At 45.2% G+C, this 24,678-nt stretch overlaps 1 protein-coding gene across 1 annotated transcript in view; it reads left to right on the forward strand.

Moving 5' to 3' along the window:
- The window catches only part of LOC120918206 (signal transducer and activator of transcription 5B), a 165,327-nt gene that overhangs the window by 132,706 nt on the left and 7,943 nt on the right, over positions 1-24,678 (forward strand). The window contains exons 13-17 of the mRNA XM_040329696.1: positions 1,085-1,291; positions 3,076-3,170; positions 19,900-20,030; positions 23,436-23,600; positions 23,728-23,776. Coding sequence (XP_040185630.1) covers positions 1,085-1,291; positions 3,076-3,170; positions 19,900-20,030; positions 23,436-23,600; positions 23,728-23,776 — 647 coding nt within the window. The remainder of the gene's footprint in view (positions 1-1,084; positions 1,292-3,075; positions 3,171-19,899; positions 20,031-23,435; positions 23,601-23,727; positions 23,777-24,678) is intronic.

A 24,678-nucleotide genomic window follows, 5' to 3' on the forward strand; every position in this document is an offset into this window, starting at 1 on the left:
CAGGATCAATTTCCAAAGTCTGTATCAGCCCAAATGTGAGGCCAACAGGATGTGTGTGTGGGATTGGTGGTGACTTTGCATTTAGCAACATATCGGTAAAGCACTTGCATGCATTATATTACTGATGAGCTTATTGAAATCCTCTCCTCTAACTACAACCCTAATGCCGCGTACACACGATCGGTCAAACCGATGAGAACAGTCTGATGGACCGTTTTCATCAGACCAAACCGATCGTGTGTAGGCACGTCCATTGGTTAAAAATCCACACATGCTCAGAATCAAGTCGACGCATGCTTGGAAGCATTGAACTTAGTTTTTTTCAGCACATCGTTGTGTTTTACGTCACCGTGTTCTGACACGATCGGTTTTTTAACTGATGGTGTGTAGGCACGACTGACCATCAGTCAGCTTCATCGGTTAACTGATGAAAACGGTCCATCAGACCGTTTTCATCGGATGGACCGATCGTGTGTACAGGGCATTAGGCTGCATTCACACTTCAGCGTTTTTAATTGCGGCAATTTGCCGCAAATCTGCCCACGACTTGAAAAGCGCTGATGTGTGAATGAAGAATCGCCAGACTCGCATTTAAGATGCTATTTTGCGGGTCTGCAACATGATAAAACGCATCACGGGAAGCATGTCGCCCAAAAGTAGCTCCGGAACTCTTTTGGGGCGGCATGCTTCCCAAGATGCGTGTTGCTGCGATTACACACGATTTATCATGCGGCAGACTCTTGCCGAGATTTGAGGTGTCCTTCAAATGAATGGCATCTCAAATGGAAGTCATGCGATTTGTCATTTACAATTGCGGCAAATCTGCCCACGATTCAAAACGCTGAAGTGTGAATGCAGCCCAATGCTAACCTCCTTAAGTCTAACACCAAGTTTTACCCTAATCCACTAACCTGCCACCTTCTTGGGGAAAATGTCAAAGCAATAGGGTGACCAGGAGATTTATAAAAACAAAGAAAGCTTTGAATTTGTCACTGTATTCCTCTGAGCAGTTGCTTTGCTTCTCATATATGTCTTTTTTTTTTATTTATTATTCAAATGTAACATTCACAACCTCTCTTTGCAGGGCCGAGTGCCATTTGTAGTTCCAGAGAAAGTTGTTTGGCCGCAGCTGTGTGAGGCTCTGAATATGAAGTTTAAGGCAGAAGTTCAAAGCAACCGAGGGCTCAGTGATGAAAATCTTGTTTTCTTGGCTCAGAAACTTTTCAACAACAACAGCAACCACAAGGACGATTACAACAACATGACAGTGTCCTGGGCTCAGTTCAACAGGGTGAGAGGCTAAGTGAGATCTTATATTCCAATCTGGCCTGGAGATATTTGTAGAAGGCCATAGTCACATCCTGTGCCCAGTTTATGGGTCATGCATTCATTCAAGGTTATTCTAATCGTTTTGTTGCTGTAAATATAACAACTGTTAAAGTACCAGTAACCCAAAAACCCAAGGTATATGATCAAGATGTGATTAAAAGAAGATGCCCACCAAATGTGTTTTGATGAACAAGTGGGCATGGATGCAATTCATACTTTTTCATCCATGCCTTCTTTCCCAGAGTGATTTACTATGAAGTTCACTTGTTTTTGCCTCTAAATTTCTTCCTCCACTCTGTCAACTTGTGTATGTTGAAAATAGGATTTCCCCATAGCAATCAATCTATGGTAAATCTTTTGCACTGAGCAGCTCAAGAGACATCGAGGCAGAAGCTAACTAAAGACCTTGTATAAGACCAGTATGTATTGGAACCTGTTTGTAGCAGAAGAGAGAGACTCTGTATATCTTTTTGCCATAAATGCTTCTCCAAATTTTAGTTTTTTAAGGCTTAATTTACATGGGACATTATTAAACCTCTCTTGAACGCTTTAACTTGACAGATAGTAACCTTTGTATTTTTGTGACCTCATTTACATGCCGCGCTTAGCCGCTTTTGCGTTTAGAAGCAATTTTTTTTTTATTTTTTTTTAAATAGTCAAAATTGTATCTCCATTAAAAACTCCTGTAACTTAAATGTGGCTAAACGCGAGTTACTGCGTCTAAAAGCTGTTACAGGCATTTGGCATTTCAAATGTCTCTTAGGCCTCGTACAGACGACCGGATCTATCTGCTGGGATTGATCCGCGGATCAGTTCCAGCAGACAGATCCGGTCGTGTGTACGTCCGAGCGGACATTTCCCGGCGGATAAAAATCCAGCCGACGGATTCCCAGCGGATAAAAATGTCTTAGCATGCAAAGAAATCTATCCGCTGGAATCCAGTCCAGCGGACTGATCCGGTCGTCTGTACAGACTCACCTGATCAGTCCATCCGCTCCCCTCCCTCGCATGCGTCGTAATGATTCGACGCATGCGTGGAAGTATTTACCTTCCAGCGTCGCGCACGTCGCCGCGTCATCGTCGCGGCGACGGCGCGACACGTCACCGCGGATGTATTCCGCGCGGATTTCGATCTGCAATCAGCAATCAGATCCAAATCCGCCAGAGGATTTATCCGCTGGAAACGGTCCGGCGGACCGTTTCCAGCGGATATCCTCTCATGTGTACGGGGCCTTAGGCCTCGTACAGACGACCGGATCTATCCGCTGGGATTGATCCGCGGATCAGTTCCAGCAGATAGATCCGGTCGTGTGTACGTCCGAGCGGACATTTCCCGGCGGATAAAAATCCAGCATGCTAAGAAATCTATCCGCTGGAATCCAGTCCAGTGGACTGATCCGGTCGTCTGTACAGACTCACCGGATCAGTCCGTCCGCTCCCCTCCCTCGCATGCGTCGTAATGATTTGACGCATGCGTGGAAGTATTTACCTTCCAGCGTCGCCGGCGCGACACGTCACCGCGGATGTATTCTGTGCGGATTTCGATCTGATGGTGTGTACAGCCATCAGATCCAAATCCGCCAGAGGATTTTTCCGCTGGAAACGGATAAGTGCAGTGGGAACCAGGAGAGTGGGGAGGATGTAGTGAGTTAATTTTTTTAATTTTTGTGAAGAAAAAAAACGAACCCTTCAAACCAGACCTGATGAATGCTTTGTGTGTTTATGCTTTATTTTCTGTTTTCCCAGGAGAACCTTCCTGGCTGGAATTACACATTCTGGCAATGGTTTGATGGAGTGATGGAAGTTTTGAAGAAGCACCTAAAGCCTCACTGGAATGATGGGTATGCACAGCCTGGAAAAACCCTTTCATACCCCTTTGCAGTACATTACTTTCCTTGCCTTAATTTTGAACGTATTCAAGCTTATCTGATGATGAAAATGAGTAAAACACAGCTGTCCATTAGCTTGCACCTTCAGCTTTGGATAGAATGAGAAGAGATGGAACTTCTGTCAGAATCTATTGCTGTCTGTGTCCAGAGAGAATGCCCCTTTTGCCTGGCCTTTTGTACTTTGGTCAGCAGGCACAAACCAATAATAAAGTGTAAATTTTCTAAAATTATGGTATATCCCACCTTTAACAATTGCCACCAAAACATCTGTCTACATTGGAAGATTATCACCTCCACTACTTCTACTCTTCCAATGATAACCATTGCGGTCGGCAAGGGCAGAACAGGGGAATGCCTTTGTAAACAAGGCATTCTCCTATTCTGCCTAGTGACACTGTCACTGATGACCATTCCCTGCGATTGGGAACGGTCATCAGTGACGTGTCACGTGTAGCCACACCCCCTAACAGTAAGAACCACTCCCTAGGGAACACTTAACCCCTGCAGCGCCACCTAGTGGTTAACCCCTTCACTGCCAGTGTCATTTTACAGTAATCGGTGCATTTTTATAGCACTGATCGCTGTAAAAATTACAATGGTGTCAGAAGTGTCCGATGTGTCCGCCATAATGTCGCAGTCACGATAAAAATCGCAGATCGCTGCCATAACTAGTAAGAAAATAAATTGTAAAAAAACAGTCCCCTCTTTTGTAGAAGCTATAACTTTTGTGCAAACCAATCAATGAACACTTATTGCGATTTATTTTTTTACCAAAAATATGTAGAAGAATACGTGTCGGCCTAAACTGTGGAAAAAAAATTATATATTTTTTGGGGATATTTATTATAGCAAAAAGTAAAAAATATAGCATTTTTCTTAAAACTGTCGCTCTTTTTTTGTTTATAGCGCAAAAAAAAAAATATTCGCAGAGGTGATCATATACCACCAAAAGAAAGCTCTATTTGTGGGGAAAAAAGGATGTCAATTTTGTTTGGGAGACACGTCGCACGGCCGCGCAATTGTCAGTTAAAGCGATGCAGTCCTGAATCGCAAAAAGTGGCCTAGTCTTTGACCACCAAAATGGTCCGGGGCTGAATCGGTTAACGTAGCTGGTCTTTCTTACCACCTTCATTTTTTTCTGCCCTGTGGTCAGAGATATTTCAGTTTAAGCTGAACTCCAGGCAAACCGCTAAACACACGGATGAAATGCATATAATTGATCTCTTATCTGTCTAATTCTGAGATTATCCAGTTATCCATTCATGTTCTAAGGGCCAGTTCACACCAGACGCAGTTCCGTACAGTTTTGTGTGCATTTTTTCTGCACTAAAAATGCTTGCACAGTGTCCCCCCCCCCCCCCCCAGTACATGTTTTTGTTTAAAGAAGTCTAAGGGCCAGTTCACACCAGACGCAGTTCCGTTCGGTATTGTGTGCTTTTTTTCTGTACAGAGTTTTCCATGTATTCCAATGGCTCTAGTTGGCTCTAGTTCACACCATGCAGTCCGTTTCCGGTGCAGAAACTGACCGGAAACTGACTGCATGGTGTAAACTAGAGCCAACTAGAGCCATTGGAATACATGGAAAACAGTACAGAAAAAAGCACGCAGAACTGCGTCTGGTGTGAACTGGCCCTTAGACTTCTTTAAACAAAAACATGTACTGGGGAGAGGGGCACATGGTCAACCACCTTAATAAGTGGCTGCAGCTAGAGACACCAGAATTGGGTGCCATCCTGCAGAGCTAAAGCCTTTTTTAACGCCATCCTGAATTTCTGATACTATATAAGCAGCCCTGCACCTTATCTGGAATTGTCCCTTTCATTCATTGGGTGCCACATGTAGCAGCAATCAACTACCCACAGATTCAAGTAAAATATCAGGGATCCTCAGATTAACTACCTAAACTGACTCTGAAACAAGTAAATGATTAGGTAATGGGTGTTGTCAAAGCACGTAAGACCTAATTGACTGGTAAAATAGATGATGTGTTTACTTCAATAGCCAGCCATGTGTCAGTCTCTGAGAAGAAAATTGAGTGTTGCTATTGGATGATTGATGACCTTGAAAATTGTGAGAGGCGCAAAAATATTAGGTCTCACAGAGCGTCAAAGCTCTGATGTTTTCTCAACAGTGGTTAGATTGCGCATTTCCTGATACTCAGATTTCAGCTGCCATTCCTGTGGAATAGGTCCACAGGGTCCCAACTAAGCCTGCAGAACTGCTCAAACCTAAATACAACACTTCTCAACTGTAAAGACAGAGAACCTAGTTTGAGAATGACAGGCAAAAGGGCCCCATAGCGATTAAGAATGTGACCATTTCTGGGCTTCTTTCTGGCATTACAAAAGCAAGTGAACATACACAGGTCGCCGCCTCTTTTGTCTCCCAGGCAACACGAGTAAACATCCTCTGTCCGTTGCCACCTTGTCTGGTTTTTGAGTCATGTGTCTGGTTTTTAGCACGCTCGAAACCCGGAAACGCATTCAGACCGGATGGTGTCTTCCTCTATGCAGGCTTTCGGGAGAGTGTTTATACCAGCCTGCACAGAACCTGCCCCTGTCACCTCACCTCCCTGCTCTCACTATCTCTCTCTGTCACTGTGTTTATTTCCGGGATTGAGGGGACGCTGCTGAGCATGAAATACTAGCAGATATGTGTGCGGGCTGCGGGGTATGTGTTCACTCCTGGTGAAGTGTCCTTTCTATCTCTGAGCGAGCGCCATGCAATGTGACTGTCAGCAGTGTAGCGGGTGAGGGGCAAAGGATTAGCCCAGGTACAAGTGTCCCCTCGTTCATCACAGCTCAGAAAGAGGCAGCGGCAGTGCAGTGAACAGGGGGTGGGGGAAGTTATGCTCTCTAGCAGTAGAGAGCCGGTGGAGGAAGCAGTCATCGTGCAGCAGTGGCACCGAGCAGGTCTGTGCAAGTTACAACACACACAGGGGTTGGGGGCATGGATACTTACTTTGTGCTCTATTGGTCATGAGTGAGATCTGCAAGACTTCCACACACACCAAACCCCATCGCATCTCACCCCATCACATCTCACCCCATCCCATCTCACCCCATCCCATCCTACCCCACCCCATCCCGTCCCCATCCCATCCCGTCCCCATTCCATCCCACCCCATCCTATCCCACCCCATCCTACCCCATCCCATCCTACCCCATCCTACCCCACCCCATCCACCCCCATTCCGTCCCCATCCCAGCCTACCCCATCCCTATCCCGTCCCCATCCCATCCACCCCCATCCCATCCTACCCCACTCCAACCCATCCCACCCCACCTCATCCTACCCCATCCCGTCCCCATCCCACTCCACCCCCATTCCACCCCACCCCATCCAACCCCATTCCATCCCACCCCACCCCATCCCATCCAACCCCACTCCACCCCATCACATCCTACACCAACCCATCCACCCCCATCCCATCCGTCCCCATCCTACCCCATCCCTATTCCATCCCTATCCCATCCTACCCCACTCCACCCCATCCCATCCTACCCCACCCCATCCCATCCTACCCCATCCTCTCCCATCCCACCCCACCCCACCCCATCTCACCCTACCCCACCCCATCCCATCTCACCCTACCCCACCCCATCCCATCTCAGGGTGGATGGGAGGATGTAAGAAGAGTGGAGGGTGCAGAGGTCAGATATTGCACACGGTCCATAGCATACTCCTGTACCCTGCATTCCATATGCAGCAAACTCCTGAACCCTGCACTCCATATGCAGCAAACTCCTGAACCCTGCACTCCATATGCAGCAAACTCCTGAACCCTGCACTCCATATGCAGCAAACTCCTGAACCCAGCACTCCATATGCAGCAAACTCCTGAACCCTGCGTTACTGCACTCCGTATGCAGCAAACTCCTGAACCCTGAACTCCATATGCAGCAAACTCCTGAACCCTGCACTCCATGTGCAGCAAACTCCTGAAACCTGCGCTCCATAAAACCAGTAATAAACAAATGCAGTGACAATTATTTATGATAATAAATAGTGGACACATAGACCTACAGATACAACCGGCCCTTTGAGGGCAACCATACTACTAATGCGGCCCCCGATGAATTTGAGTTTGACACCCCTGTGCCTGGCAAATCACTTCAACAGTACTGCATAGAATAGTGAGTTTTTCGATCAAGAATACCAATCTTTGTTAAGGAGCCTCCTTAGCAAAGATTGGTTTTCTTGATTAAAACGCATCAGATTTGAGACCAACAGTGATGTCACCTGGGTAGGGGAATTCCTTGCTGCGCCTTCTTACTAGCAACATTGTCAGTCAGTTTACTTACGACTGAGACCAGTCTTCCACTATTCGCTCTCATTTCCCCATTCACAATCTCCACTAGCGGCCTCACTGATCTATGCAGTACTGTTGATGTTATTTGCCCGACAGATGCTTAGGTACGATTGTTGCCTTTTGAGCTTTATTACCGATTTCAAATTGTGCACTATTGTTTACTGCATACTATTGAAGTGCACTTGATGTGAATTGTCTGACAGATAAAGCAGTTGCCTTGAGGTACATGGATATGATCAGTGGCGGCCCGTCCATAAGGGGCGCCCGGGCGCCGCCCCCCCTCCCCCAGTCAGTAAAAAAAAAAAAAATATTTAAACATGTCCCTTTAACCTCTTTACCACCAAGGACGTCCCTGGGACGTCCTCCACTTTGAGCGGTGATATCTCAATGATGCCTGCAGCTACAGGCATCATTCAGATATCCCCGTCTTCAGCCGCCGATTCTCTGCACCATAAGAACGATCAAAGCGGCGGTTCCGCTGCCATCCGGTGCTTGCGGCTTTGTTTACTTCCGGGTACCGGGGCGTGACGTCATAACGTCGCGCTCGGTCCTCCGACGGTAATAGAGATGACTGTGACCGTCTGGTCACCAGTCATCTCTATGGTTCTGCAGCGGACGCCGACCGATTCGCTTTCCGGGCCCCCGATGGCACGGGAGAGCCCGGAAGTACCCGGAAGTAAACAAAGCCGCGGCTATCGGCATGTGATCGGTGATTCTTTTTTCACGGATTTCATTCTTGTAAGCCTGGAGGAGAGATGTGGGGTCTTATTGACCCCACATCTCTCTGTTATACCTGAAGAGTTCCAGATGTACTGGCACTTTAAGGCTGGCTCCACCCAGCAGTGATGACAAGGGTCAAGGGGCATAGTAGCCATCTTAGAGAGAACACATGTAGAAAGCAGAGATATGTAATGTCCTGAGATGCATGTTGCAGTGTACAGCCTGTACTGAATAAACATCCATTGTTCCAGACCAGAGTCTTGTGTCCCTCACAACACAGAGAATATAACAGTGGCGACGAGGATGGGATTTACAAAGTGTCTATCAGTCTGAGAGAGAGACAAAGACATTGTGGATTGTCACCTGGATACAAGCAATCACAGATCCCAGCGGGAAAATGTCATTAATCGGGACATTAAAGGGGTTGTAAAGACAAAAATATTTTCCTCTTAAATTAAAGTCTGACAGTAGCTGATAAAGTAAAAAGTAATGTTTTGCATTATAACTAGTTTGATACCTGTTGAAATCGAAATTTTTTATTCACCTCCAGCACTCCTGAATCGTTATTCTCACTGACTTCCTGGTTTGCGGTGCGCATTCATTCTTGCTACATCACGGCCTAATGGGAACTACAGTTCCCATTAGGCTTAGCCTCCATGCCTGTGAGGGATACGAGAGCATCTTCACGCAGGGCTGTAGTCATAAGGAGGGGGTGAGCACATTCTGCTTTCCACCATGCAAAACGGCTCAGATGCTGGTGGAAAGCAAGAAGAGGAGAGACAGGAAATGGCATTTTCAGACCTGGATTACTGTATTTTATTTAAATGCTCTTGCTTACAGCAATCAATTGATCTAATAAAAAACAAACCTTTAGTGTTCCTTTAAGTGAGTTTGGAGAACAGACATCCTGGAGTTCCTGGGTTGAGAGACTGGAACAGTATTTCAGTGCAAATGCCATCCCAGATAACAGGCAAGTAGCAGTGTTTCTGACAGTGGTTGGGGCCAAAACATATGACACTCTCAGGGATCTGCTTTCCCCTGTAAAACCAGCAGCTAAGACATTGGCAGAGCTGCTGACACTGCTAGAGGATCACTTCCAGCCTAAACCATTAGAAATTGCAGAAAGATTTTGCTTCTATCAGAGGCAGCAGCAGACAGGGGAAGAGATTAAAGTTTATGTGCTCGCCCTTCGCAGACTAGCCTCTACCTGTTCTTTTGGGGACTACCTACCTACTGCACTGAGAGATAAGTTTGTCATGGGACTGAATTGTGAGTCAACACAAAAGAGACTGTTAACAGAGAAAGACCTTACCCTTACAAAGGCAATTGAGATAGCTTCAGTGATGGAAATGGCTGTGAAGGATACAGAGGAATTGAACCCCCAGAGCAGAAGGGAAGAGGTGAAGCAGGAAGTTTTCAGAACAGCAGTCAAGCCAACTGCTGCAAACTGGAAATACAGACCCCCACCAAGCCGGGAGTCAGCTTGCCACCGTTGTGGGAATACAGACCATGATCACAAAGTCTGCCGGTTTAAGGATCAGACCTGTCATAATTGCGGTAGGACCGGCCATCTGAAACAAGTTTGCCGTAGCAAGAAGGTGCGAGATAAACAACCTCTGAACCCCAAGACAAAGACATATATGGTGGGAAGATATACATCATCATCTGAGTCAGGGGATGAGGAAGTGCTCCACAGGTTAGACATACATCATATGCATTCAGCACCCTCCGCAATGACTGTAGATGTAACCGTTGAGGGAAAGAGACTCAGGATGGATGTAGACACAGGAGCAGCAGTTTCAGTTATCACCCAGAAACAATTGACAACTTCAGACCCGAAAAACTGTCCGCCCAACACCAATCAAACTGCAGACATACTCAAAGCAGATACTCCACCCACTGGGTTACGCAAAAGTACAGGTATTGTACAAGGGTCAGACAAAGAGACTGCCATTATATATCCTAGAAAATGGGGGACCCCCTCTATTTGGGAGAGACTGGATTGCTCACTTTGGTATGCCAGAGATCACCATAAGTCCCTGTAACACCGTTACAATTCCATTAGGAGATAATGAGGGATGGGTGGTGTCCCTGAAGCAGCGGTTCCCAAATATTTTTGATGACCAGTTGGGAAAAATAAAGCATGACTGTGTGAGACTCGAGCTGAAACCCAACGCTCAGCCTAAGTTCTTCAAAGCTCGGACAGTACCTTTCGCACTCCGAGCAGGTGTGGAAGCAGAACTAAGTCGGCTGGAGGAACAAGGTGTCATCTCAAAGGTAGAGCACAGCGAGTGGGCATCACCAGTTGTACCGGTAAAGAAATCGAATGGGGACTTGCGCATTTGTGGCGATTTCCGCATGGCACTGAACTCTCAACTGGAAATAGACCAGTATCCCCTACCCAGAGTAGATGACATTTTTGCCTCTCTTGCAGGAGGTCAAAAGTTCACCAAGCTTGATCTCAAACAAGCATATTTACAGTTTGAGGTCCATCCTTCTTCCCGCAAGTTTCTGACCATCAACACCCACAAGGGACTGTATCAATATAATCGGATGGTGTTTGGGGTAGCCTCTGCCCCAGCCATTTGGCAACGAAAAATGGATGAGATTTTGGCGGACATTCCTTTCACTCAGTGCCTGCTAGATGACATGCTCATTACAGGACGGACCGACCAGGAACACAAGCAGAATGTGGAGCTTGTGTTGGCGAGACTCCAAGAACAGGGTCTGAAAGTGAACTTAGTAAAATGCCAATTCATGGTGCCTAAATTGGAGTTTTGTGGCCACCTTGTGGATGCAGAAGGTATACACACCACAGAAGCCAAGGTTGATGCTTTAGTCAAAGCTCCAGCCCCAACCAACGTCCAGCAGCTGCGATCATACCTTGGCTTGCTGAACTATTACCACAAATTCCTGCCAGATCTGGCACACACCTTGTTTCCGTTGAACAAGCTTTTGGAGAAACACTCCAGATGGGACTGGTCGGCTGCATGCCAACGTGCTTTTGAAGTTTCTAAGCGGAAGCTGTTGGCGTCACTCATGCTCGTGCACTATGACCTCCAGAAGCCTCTCACCTTGGCTTGTGATGCCTCACCCTATGGTCTGGGGGCGGTACTATCTCACATCTTACCAGATGGGTCAGAAAAAACAGTGGCATTTGCCTCCAGGTCTTTGACAAAAGCAGAAAGCAATTACTCACACATTGACAAAGAGGCTCTTGCGCTGATATGGGCAATTAAGAAGTTTCATCTTTACCTGTATGGTAGGGAATTCACCATACTGACGGACCATAAACCACTCCTTCAGATCTTTAGCCCTGACAAAGGCATCTCCCAGACTACTGCGGCCCGCCTCCAACGCTATGCCCTATTCTTGGGGACATACAGCTACAAAATTCAGTATCGTGGTCATGATGCCAATGCTAATGCGGACGCTATGTCCCGACTGACAGGGAGGTCCATGGACTCTTCTCCACCGGTCAAGAGTTGTCGTTACACCAGCCTGTCCTTCTTGTCTTCTGGGGAGATAGCAGCCCATACAACCAAGGACACCTTTCTGAAAACAATACTCTCCTGGGTACGGTCCGGTTGGCCTGCAACTGTCACACAGGAGTATGAACCTTATTTCCGTAGGCGTATGGAATTAACTGTGGCTGGCAACTGTGTTTTATGGGGAGACCGAGTGATCATTCCACAGACCCTCCGGAGACACATTCTGGACTTGCTACATACTGGTCATCCCGGGAGCACACGTATGAAACAAAAGGCCAGAGGCTATGTGTGGTGGCCAAACCTAGACTCAGATATCACAACATATGTGAATGCTTGTGCTGGATGTGCACAAACGGCAAGAGACCCTCCTCGAGGGTGCGTCCAGCCCTGGACTTGGCCCACGGTTCCTTGGTTTCGCCTACACTTGGACTTTGCAGGCCCGATCAGAGGACACACCTTCTTGATCATAGTGGACGCCCATTCAAAGTGGCCTGAGGTCATTCCTGTTACTCAGCCAACGACTAAGGCAACGGTTTCCATACTGTTACATCTCGCTGCTACGTTTGGATACCCCAGAGAAATCGTCAGACAACGGTGCACAATTCACCAGTCAGGAGTTCCAGCAATTCCTGACTGCCCACAACATCAAGCACAAGTTGACCGCACCTTACCACCCGGCTACAAATGGTCAAGCAGAGCGGTTTGTGCAGACTTTCAAACGCTATTTCAAAGCTACAGTGGCTGCAAGTAAACAACAGTCCCTGTCACCTCAGCAGCTGGACTCCTTCCTTTCTGCTTACAGAAACACACCACATGCAACCACTGGGAAAACTCCAGCAGAACTCCTTCTGGGGCGGCAGCCATGGACTGTTTTGGATATGCTCCGCCCTCAAACAGTCCAGGAACATGTACTACAGTCCCAAGACAAGATGGTCAAACACAATGAGCTCCCCCGATTCACAGCCCAACAAAAGGTATGGGCCCGATCTTATGGGGCTTCCAACACCCGTTGGCTTCCTGCTGTCATTGCAGAGACCTTGGGACCCAGGATGTACAAGGTCCGCCTGGAAGATGGTTCCATTTGCAGACGTCATGCGGACCAACTGCGTCCTCGTTCTCAACTGCCCGAATCCCTGATGCCGGCTGAACCACCAGTATCTCAAGGATCTGCTCCCAGCGAATCAGGATGCACAGACACTGATGATTGTGGGGACTCTGAACTTTTGAACTCAGCTCCAACAAAGCCCTCCAGCTCTGGTCCGGAGGTCTGTTTACCCTCTGAGCTGGGGGATCCCTTCTTGGCCCTGCCGGTACCCATTCCGGCCAGCCCTGTTTCCTCCGGTCCCGAATCGCTGGATGCCCGGCCTCAACGACATTGTCGCCCTCCTGACCGGTTTCAGTTTTCAGTTGCAAGAGCGGTTACGAGACTTTCGACAGGGCTGACGGAAGTGATCAGATGACATATTAACCCCGCAACTGTTCCTGGAAGCTTGAAGACCTATAATTCTCCTGTGTTTGGAGGACTATTATTGGACAGTTATCAGTTAATGTTTTGTGCCTGTTATTATTTTGTTGTGTTTTTTTTTTTTTTCTTAGGGATGGATGGAAGGTGTTATACCTGAAGAGTTCCACATGTACTGGCACTTTAAGGCTGGCTCCACCCAGCAGTAATGACAAGGGTCAAGGGGCATAGTAGCCATCTTAGAGAGAACACATGTAGAAAGCAGAGATATGTAATGTCCTGAGATGCATGTTGCAGTGTACAGCCTGTACTGAATAAACATCCATTGTTCCAGACCAGAGTCTTGTGTCCCTCACAACACAGAGAATATAACACTCTCCATAAAGAGGACCTGTCACACTGATTCCTAATACAATTTTTACATTTTTTTTTTAAAGTGTAAAAATAAAAAGAATTAAGTAAAATAAAAATAAAATTAAAAAAATTAAAATTAAAAACGCCCATGTCCTCGATATCTCGCGCGCAGAAGCGAACATGCATGCAGGTCCCGCCCACATATGTAAACACCGTTAAAACCCCACATGTGAGGTATCGTTGCGTGCGTTAGAGCGTGTGCAACGATTCTAGCACTAGACCTACTCTGAAACTCGAAAATAGTAACCTGTAAAAAATGTTAAAGCGTCACCTATGGAGATTTTTAAGTACCGAAGTTTGGCGCCATTCCATGAATGTGCGCAATTTTAAAGCGTGACATGTTAGGTATCTATTTACTCGGGGTAACATCATCTTTCACATTATACAAAAAAATTGGGCTAACTTTACTGTTTTGTTATTTTTTAATTCATGAAACCGTTTTTTTTCCTAAAAAAAGGCGTTTGAAAAATTATTGCGCAAATACTGTGCGAGAAAAAAAGTTGCAATGACCGCCATTTTATTCCCTAGGGTGTCTGCTTAAAAAAAATATATAATGTTTGGGGGTTCTGATAAATTTTCTAGCAAAAAAATTGTGATGTTTACATGAAGGAGAGAAGTGCCAAAATTAACCCGGTGGGCAAGTGGTTAAGGAAAAAAAAATTCTAAAAAAGGTCCTCAGGTGCACTGTGTCCGAGCGCTGGGCACAGTGCGGTGTGGGTAGCGCCACGTCTGTGCAGCAAAAACAAGGCGCTACATTGGCAGCAAAAAAATGCCTTTGTGGCGCTCTCCATCGCACCACTTGCTTCCGGCGCGATGGACTGTATTGTTATGGCTCGGCGGGTGCACAATTTCTGTGTGCACCCGCCCTTCTCTGTGCTAGTCCCGACGTCACAGGAAGAACAGGAAGTGACGCTGGGACTCTCGAGCTCAGTGCGCCTGGAACAGGTAAGCTGAGCTATGCTGCCTGCCATGCCTGCAGTAACAGGTCGGAACCCCCTCCCTGCTTATTAAATGTTTTTTAATATGTAATAGCGGCGAGAACGGACCGTAACGGCAACTAACCCCCCCCCCCCCCGCTTAGTCAAGAACGGACCCCATCCAATTCCCCCCCCCCCCCCCACACTTATTCAAATGTTTTTTTTTTATTTAATTAGTGGAAATAGCGGCAGGAACCCCTTCCCCCCCTGCTTATTCAATTGTTTTTTATATTTAATTGGTGAAAATAGCGACTTGGGACTGGAAAGTTGCAGGATAAGTTGGACCTGATGAGAACTGTTCAAATCTGTGCAACTTCAAGTCACAGCGACTTCGAAGTAGTCCCTGCATTACTTTTGTCCTTCTTTGATGTGACTTGAGGTCCATAGACCTCCAGAATACACAGGCATTGCTTCAAGTCGCTGCAAAATCGCAGCAAAAAAATGTGGCAGAATCTTGCGACTTTCAGGCTAACACAGTCTGAAAGTTTGATGCGACTTAAAGCAATGCCTGTGTATTCTGGAGGTCTATGGACCTCAAGTTGCATCAAAGTGGGACCAAAGTAATGCAGGGACTACTTTGAAGTCACTGTGACTTGAAGTTGCACAGATATGAACGGTTCTCATTGGAAACCATGGGGTACGACTTGTCATGCAACATTGTCCCAAGTCACAGGACAAGTAATGCAGTATGTCTGCAGTCTCTGGTAATCTTGTGCAGTATGTCCGCAGTCTCTGGCAATCTTGTGCAGTATGTCCGCAGTCTCTGGTAATCTTGTGCAGTATGTGCGCAGTCTCTGGTAATCTTGTGCAGTATGTGCGCAGTCTCTGGTAATCTTGTGCAGTATGTGCGCAGTCTCTGGTAATCTTGTGCAGTATGTGCGCAGTCTCTGGTAATCTTGTGCAGTATGTGCGCAGTCTCTGGTAATCTTGTGCAGTATGTGCGCAGTCTCTGGTGATCTTGTGCAGTATGTGCGCAGTCTCTGGTGATCTTGTGCAGTATGTGCGCAGTCTCTGGTAATCTTGTACAGTATGTGCGCAGTCTCTGGTAATCTTGTGCAGTATGTGCGCAGTCTCTGGTAATCTTGTGCAGTATGTGCGCAGTCTCTGGTAATCTTGTGCAGTATGTGCGCAGTCTCTGGTAATCTTGTGCAGTATGTGCGCAGTCTCTGGTAATCTCGTGCAGTATGTCCGCAGTCTCTGGTAATCTCGTGCAGTATGTCCGCAGTCTCTGGTAATCTCGTGCAGTATGTCCGCAGTCTCTGGTAATCTCGTGCAGTATGTCCGCAGTCTCTGATAATCTCATGCCCATTTAGAGTCCTTCATAACTAACAGTGTAATTTTTTAGTTTGTTTGCGCCAATCTGTAAGGCTGCGCTATATACCATGATTTGTTATGCTGGGGCTATATACTCTGTGCTGTGATGCTGAGCTGTATACTCCTGACACTATGAGTGGAAGCAAGTGGAATACAGGGGACGGAGTGGGTGTATTCTATAGGGGGTGTGGCTTATGAGAAGTGGGAGGGGCCAAATGTCTTGCGGCCATCCATCCTAAAACTTCACCAGCCGCCACTGCATATGCTTGCTGCTTCTTAAGCTCTTCTATTGATTTTAATGATGCACTATTTAATGCTTTACTTTGAATACTAGTGTAGGTCATTTAATCATTAGATTAACTTTTTGAAGATGAATTTGTTTTATTGTAGGATTCATTTGAATCAGTGACCTAATTTTATTGTTTATATCTATTTTACCTGTGTGAGGATTGGGTTGTTTAGGGACACAGCTGCAAACTGTGTTGCTCATTCTTGCTCTCTGTGGGACTTATTATTGACAATCATCTCCATTGGTACACACATAGGGTGTCGGCGCGCTTTTTAACGCTGTCTTGTGCACTTGCCATAAATTGTTGCCGCCAGATATTTCTTAAGTTGGCCATATACCATACAATTTTCTTATTCAATTTCCTTTAGATTTACCTTAAACTGTGTAGTAGAGGGGCCTGTCTAATTGTATAAAAATTGAAAGTATTTCGATTTGATCTTCTATTATGTGGTTTTGGTAAATCTAAAGGAAATCTATAGAAGAACATTGTATAATGTATGGCCAGCCTTAGACCCATGTATGTGTACTATTGCAATTCCTGCAGGGCTTCTTTGAACACATTTGATTGCTTCATTTTTCCCCTTTATTCGCAGGGAGAGTCTGGGGCAAGGTTCATCCAGGGAATACCCTACGGTTACATTCATCTACAAGCTATGCGCAAAAAAAAAAAGCAAGAGTGCAAATGGACCAGTGCCAATTAAAATAATAATGACCATCAATGGTCTATGCAAAATTATTATATGATCTTAAAAGGATATAAGTGTAATGAAAACACTATTATTATAATACCAGATGTATGTAGCGCCAACAGTTTGCGCAGCAGTTTACAACATGAGGGCAGACAGTTCAGTTACAATACAAGTTAATATAGGAGGAATCAGAGGGGCCTGCTTGTTCGAGCTTACAATCTAAAAGCTAGGTCGAAAGTGGCAGGAACGTAGAGACCAGACACACTTTTAAGGACTTTTGACCTAGACCTTTTAAGATCATATAAAAGATTGATCATTATTTATTTTTTTGTTACACTGGTCTTCTTGCACTGTTTCTTTTTCTTTTTCTCTTTTGGATTACATTACCAGACTCAACTGGTCTTCTAAGCGGCATTTATTCCTTGTGCGCCTTTTAATTCTTTGGTTAGGAGTTGACACCTTGAAACAGTTGTTTGTTTTAAGCTATGTGCCTGCAGCACTTTGTTGCTATTATATATAACCATTTTTATACTGTACTTCTAAAAGCAGAATTGGAGCAGTATGTTTATAGGCATGTACTTGGGAGACTTGTCCACTAGATGGTGTAGCTCCCACATTTAACTTTTAAACGTTCTCAGTTTCATGGATCAGAAAGGATACTTGCCAGTATTTCTATGTACGTTGGCGCTAATGTCCTCAGTGTCACCTTTATACATGTGGATCACATGTGTAGGTAATGCCCCATTGCTATTCAAAGGAATATGTGTTTGTTCTGTTTCCCTTTATTTGGTTTGCAAGTCATAATGTGCAGCCTCATCATCACCTGTAATGTGCAGCCTCATCAGCACCCGTAATGTGCAGCCTCATCATCGCCCGTAATGTGCAGCCTCATCATCGCCCGTAATGTGCAGCCTCATCATCGCCCGTAATGTGCAGCCTCATCATCGCCCGTAATGTGCAGCCTCATCAGCGCCCGTAATGTGCAGCCTCATCAGCGCCCGTAATGTGCAGCCTCATCAGCGCCCGTAATGTGCAGCCTCATCAGCGCCCGTAATGTGCAGCCTCATCACCTGTAATGTGCAGCCTCATCATCACCTGTAATGTGCAGCCTCATCATCGCCCGTAATGTGCAGCCTCATCAGCGCCCGTAATGTGCAGCCTCATCAGCGCCCGTAATGTGCAGCCTCATCAGCGCCCGTAATGTGCAGCCTCATCAGCGCCCGTAATGTGCAGCCTCATCAGCGCCCGTAATGTGCAGCCTCATCACCTGTAATGTGCAGCCTCATCATCACCTGTAATGTGCAGCCTCATCAGCGCCCGTAATGTGCAGCCTCATCAGCGCCCGTAATGTGCAGCCTCATCAGCGCCCGTAATGTGCAGCCTCATCAGCGCCCGTAATGTGCAGCCTCATCAGCGCCCGTAATGTGCAGCCTCATCAGCGCCTGTAATGTGCAGCCTCATCAGCGCCCGTAATGTGCAGCCTCATCAGCGCCCGTAATGTGCAGCCTCATCAGCGCCCGTAATGTGCAGCCTCATCAGCGCCCGTAATGTGCAGCCTCACCGGGGTGGGGACCCCTTGATGCACACAAATCAGAGTGATTGGCAGATCATTATACACTATATCTGTATACATGTCGGTGAAAACGTATTATTTACCAGGTGATGGTCTGACTGTGACTCACCTCTACAGCTGTATCTGTATGGTCTGCTCTCTCTGCATCTGGCGAGAAACAGTGCCTCGTGAGTCCAGGTAGGCTGAGGCTCCACCTATCACCAAGCCCGGAGTGCCGACGGTGTCTCCACCAACTCCTACCATTGCCAGGTCAGGTGGGCAGGAGGCCTGAGCTTCCAAGATGAGGGGTCCGGCGGTATTTGTGCTTGCGGTGTACACTGGGCAGGAGGGAGAGAGAGCGGCCTCCATGACGGAGTGGGGGGGACATTCGGCGTATGGGCACAGCACTGGGCAGAAAGGCAGGTAGAACTGGCTGGCTGTAGCGGAGGCAGAGCAGTACATCAGAGACAGACTACTTGTGGACAGTAACGATGTGACTGCGCAGGTGGTACACAGACAGGTCACACTTACTAGCAGTGGCACTATGATGATTAGGGGCACGCAGGGGATGTTTTCTTTCCTTCCTCCTTTCCTCCACCGCTGCTGCGCCAGCGCCTCTGATACTATACAGAGGGATGAGATAGGAAGAAATTCTGAACAGCTGCACTCCAAAAAATGTTGTCTTTTATTCGTAAAATAGGAACAACTATACATGCCACATCAGAACAGACATAAGAGCTGACGCGTTTCACACTATCAAACCGTATCTCCCTCCCGTCCTGTTCTTCTGATACATTCTCTACAATATAATAAATAAGGACATACAGCAGGGACCCCATTGTAATTATAGTAACAGATGAGCTATATTTATTTTAACAAACATGTTTACACAAACCTTATTATTGCAGTATTGTCAAATGAGTAATAATCTATTGCAAACACTCCAACGTTTGAATCTCAACAAGAAATTATATTGTATGCTTGACCATGCATATTATTATTATTATTATTATTATTATATATATATATTTTTTTTAATTTTTCAAACTTGATGGTGAGGGATCAACAGATGAGCATGTATGTATTGGTCAGCATCACCAGTCAGTCAGCGAGGAACAGTAGTTCACACATTCATGATATCCAGTAGTTTTGCCAGGCAGTAGGGCAGCTCGTAGATATCTATTCTGGGGTGTATAATGGGAGACTGGAGAGAAGGTGGAGATCATTCAAAATGAAGGCACAGATCTTTCCTTGCTAAGGCATGGTGACCTGTAGTTCGCCACAGATTGCATATAGCAATCCTATATAAGGTATACTATCTATCTAGTGCAGTTAGACATATTCCTACTGTATCGTGTATCCTGACTGTTGTTACTATATTCTTTCCAGGTAGGATTTTCCATATCCATCCTAAATGTTATGTAGTTAATCTTTTTTTTTTTTTTTTTTTTTTTTTTACAGGGCAATTTTAGGCTTTGTCAACAAGCAGCAGGCTCATGACATGTTGGTAAATAAAAGGGATGGGACTTTTCTTCTGCGCTTTAGCGACTCGGAAATTGGGGGCATCACAATAGCATGGAAGTTTGAGCTACGTAAGTTACTTGTATGTTTTTACTCATCCGAATTCCAAGCAGATGTATATATAGCTACTCTTGTTATATAGAGCTAGATGATTAACATCATTTTTTTATTTATTTTTTAAGCAGTAAACCAAGCAGTTTATGCACAAATCATTCCACTGCATCAATTTTGATGTAGCAGTTTTGATGGTCCGCATCAGTTTGACTACAACTTAAAACAACTCTACAAAACAAAGGCTGCTTTTGCAGTCTGAGTTGCTACTAGGGAGATTCATGCTCTAGTTGACAAAAAAAAACCTGATAGGAATTGTAACCATTCTTTGCTCTGTCCACAAAAAGAAAAAGGAAAACATTTGGATCTAGATATATGTTAATGATCTAAATTTCAGACCCATCTTCTGTCCTAAACTGTCTTATAGTAGCTGAGAGAATGCATGAAGATTTGTTTTCTTTATTGATTCTACTTTACGTAAAGCTCATTGTTGAATTACAGGAGCATTTTAGGTCTTTCAGTGTGATGTTGCCATGCTTGCCAAGCAAACCTAATGTATTTTGTCAAATTGATTTATGTTGCTCTGTGGGCAATTTTTTTCTAGGGCAATATAGGGTTTTCCAAGATTGTATTAAGAGAATGATGTGCTCTTTTTACTTTTAACTACAGCTTTCTCCTAGCTAGGATTAGTAAATCATCATCAGTTCAGTCTCTCGAGTCTTTACTAAAATGGTTGCCCTGGTGTTTAGCCCAGTTACACCTGCAGGGAATCTCCATTGTAGGTTACTTTACTGACCTTTTGCTTCGATCTACTTCGAATCAGGTCCTATAAGCCAACCTCAGGATCATATTGTGGACTTTCAAGGAGTTAATTTGTCTGCCGAGCAATAAAATCCTCCATCCCATCGCCTCTCTTGCAATACTTGGCATTGATCCAGGATATGAGGTTGTTGAGGGCTGTCCTTCCTCAGAAAAAGCTCCTGAGGCTGCAAGCTCAGTTTAGACTTAGCCCAAATCATCACTTCTTCTTTTGTGAGGGTTCCTGATCTTGTGATAGCTTACTTCAAAACAGTTCTTTTTGATCAACCAGGATATTTAGAACAGTCCTCTAAAACTGAAACAAATCATCCCTTTTGCTTGACAGACCAATTTGTGTCAGCCCCTATGCCAGTGGTTCTCAACCTGGGGGTCGGGACCCCCTCGGGGGTCGAATAAAGATTTGCCAGGGGTCACCGAATCCTGGGCTGTTCTTGAAGCCCGCACTGCTCTCCCAGCCTTTTTGCGCCTGCCCAGCAGGGCTATCCCTGGAGCCTGTGGCCGCCCAGCTGGGCTGTTCCTGGAGCCCGTGGCCGCCCACTCAGCCTCTTCGCAGGCGCCCATTCAGTTGATGGCATGGGCATAGGTGTCACTGCTATGAGACACCACAAAGTCGAGAGACACAGTGAAGCCGGAGACACAGTGAGTAACACTACCTGTGATTATAGATGCCATTAAAAGGAGTCAGGAAGCGCTAAATGTCTGCGGGTTAGGGGCGCAGCTTACTTGTCTTGCCTTGGGTGCTGACAATCCACGCTACGGAAATTTTACTGTTTAGGGTCCCCACAACTTGGGAAATGTTATCAAGGGGTCACGGCACTATAAGGTTAAGAACCACTGCCCTATGCAAAGGCATATCTATGGTGGAGGCCCAATTTACTAATGCTGTAACAAAAGTCTTCAACTGTGGTGGAAGATTGTAATGATTTGTGGGGTTGGGGCAGAGTCATGGGCTCGCTTTCTTTTTGGGACTGTTGGTCCCAGAATGAATCCAGGTTTCCGATCAAATTATTGAAACTTCGGGCAATAAGTTTGACCCTATTTTGTAGGACTGCTGTTCCACAGGTATGCCCAAAATGGGAGCAGTTGCATGATGGTGGCATATGTGAACTACCAAGGCAGTACCAAGAATTTGGCAACACAGTTCCTCAACACATGCAGGTTCTGTCTCACAATTGAAATGTCCATCTTTACCATCTCCATGGTCAAGTTTGCTTGACAAGGAATGTTAGCACCTTATACTTGTTGTGACATACTCATTACTGCAGTGGCTGCCTCATATTTTAGGCCCTGTTGGGGGGGCTGCTTTTTGTGCCATAGACCCTGCACCATGTTTTTTGTGTCAGAATGTATTAGTCTTAGAAGGGTCCTCAGAGGCCTGTTTTGGAGGTGCTATGCAGCACAATAGGTATATAGAAAGCTTCTCGATAGTATAGATGAATTTACTTGGAGTCAGGTTGAAACAGATCTTTGTTGAAAAGAAGCTCTCACAGGTGTGTCTGTCTTCATTCGCAATCAGACTGTACCACCCCACTTTAGCCTTTATGTGTAATGTGTTTCGCTATTATGCCCCGTACACACAATCACTTTTTGTCTTGAAAAAAAATGTCATTTTTCATCATGAAAAAAACCAACTTCATCATTAAAAATTATGTTGCCCACACACCATCGTTTTTGAAAAATTATGAACAAAGCGATGGCACTCTAAAGGGGAAGTTCTATTCGCCTTGAGGCTGCTTTTAGCTGGTTACTTGTTAGTAAAAGACGATTCGCGCTTTTTTGTCTGTTACAGCGTAATGAATGTGCTTACTCCATTATGAATGGTAGTTTTACCTCCCGTCTCATAACTTGCTTCTGGGCATGTGCGGGTTTAAAGCGTTGTTTTAGCCCATACACGATCATTTTTTATGACACAAAAAATTGCATTTTAAAAAATGACATAAAAAATTGAAGCATGTTCTAATTTTTTTTGGGTCGTTTTTCAGAAGACAAAAAATGATGTTTTGCTCACACACGATCATTTTAAATTACATTTTTAAAAATGTCATTTTATTTCATCACAAAAAGTGATCGTGTGAACGGGGCATTAGACAATTACTTTCTGACATTGTTGGTGTCCAAAAAGTGATATCTTAGCTCTAGTAGTATCTATGTAACAAGAATGTTCTTTACAACAAACTCTTCTTAGTGCAGCTGGTCATGAACATGCCTAGACCCTGCTCAACCCTCTGGTCAATATGTAAACTTCTAAGCTTAGTACTAATCGTTGCACTGTATGTGAAATGGGGGTATTCCTGTGTTAATACATAGAAGTGACGAAAAGAGCTGGTGGATTTAAACTTGTAGTGTAAGTTTACTATGTACTTGGCGCTTGTGGGTGTAAGTGTGACAATGCTTATCAGATTCTGGAGGCAGTTTTCCCTCGAGCATTGTATACCTGTACAGGCCATTGAGTCTTCTGCTTTCTGAGCCAGAATAAAGTAGGTAAATGTCTTGGCACAGGTCAGCACTTTTTACATTTTAGACATCAGCTGATATATTTTCTGGGTAGCTGTTCATGCTGAATCTGCTGTAACTTTAATATTCACATTCTGTATGTGTATGCCTAGCGGACAGAGCCTTGTGGAATCTGATGCCTTTTACAAGCCGAGACTTCTCAGTACGTTCGCTGGCAGACCGACTGGGGGACCTCAATTATCTCATCTATGTGTACCCTGACCGTCCCAAAGATGAAGTGTTCTCAAAGTATTACACCCCAGTTCTCTGCAATCCATGTAAGAAACTTTCCATATACCATTTATCTGCCTGTCTGCAAGTATTGCTCATGTACTATCACAGAAGGAAATAATGAGTTACTTTAAATAATTTCTCCTTCTTTATTTTTTTACTTCTTGTTTGCAGCTAAAGGAGATGGCTATGTGAAGCCAGCTATAAAGCAAGTGGTTCCAGAGTAAGTCTTTTTTCCTGACATATTTACATGCATGCCATGTTAATGATCATCACTGGTCAGTTGATATTATATTTCTAATTCTAGAGCATCAAATGTGGCACTTAACAGATCTCTGTCATCAAATACGATCTCCAATGAAAAGTGGCTGTACAGTAGTTGCAAATGATGGCACAGATTGCCAATGATGGCACAGATTGCAAATGATAGCACAGATTTTTAGAATAGCTTATACCAGCCTCAGAGCTTTCAGGTCATGCCGTGAATATCTCCAAATGCTGGATAATTTACCTTTCAGTAGAAAATTTTTATTTTATCTTAAAGCGTATGTAAACCGAACTAACACACACAAAGTAAGGGGGGGGGGGGGAGACACCAGGTGCTGCCAAAAAGGTAAATTTATTAACATCTAGACAAAGCAGAGGACAACACAGAAGTTCCCATGAGACTTGATTGGGAAGAAGTCACGTCCAGCTTGTAAAACTTAATGAAAGTATTAGGAAAACGCCAGCTTGACGCTGTACAGACCACGTCCGCTGATAATTTTCATCCAGGCCACCCAGGAGGACGAGACTGCTCTGGTCGAATGCGCACAGATCTCCTGGGGTGAGGAGAGGTCTTCCAGTTGAATATGCTGTTTGAATTACTTTCACCACCCATGACAAAATAACCCTTGGGGAAGTTGGTATGCCCATCCTGGGAACACTCAGATATATAAAGAGAGCTTCAGACTTTTGGAATGGCTCTGTCCTCTCTAAATATGTCTACAGCATGGTCTTCAGATCCAATCTGTGCAATTCTGACCCTTTAGTGTCTAGAGGTGAAGATAAAAAAAGCTGGAACCACTGACTGCCAATTAAAGTGGAACTCCGAAGAGACTTGAGACTAAGCAGGAAACTTGGATG

This window comes from Rana temporaria, chromosome 12 (assembly GCF_905171775.1).
Source record: "Rana temporaria chromosome 12, aRanTem1.1, whole genome shotgun sequence".
In the NCBI taxonomy this organism is placed as follows: domain Eukaryota; kingdom Metazoa; phylum Chordata; class Amphibia; order Anura; family Ranidae; genus Rana; species Rana temporaria.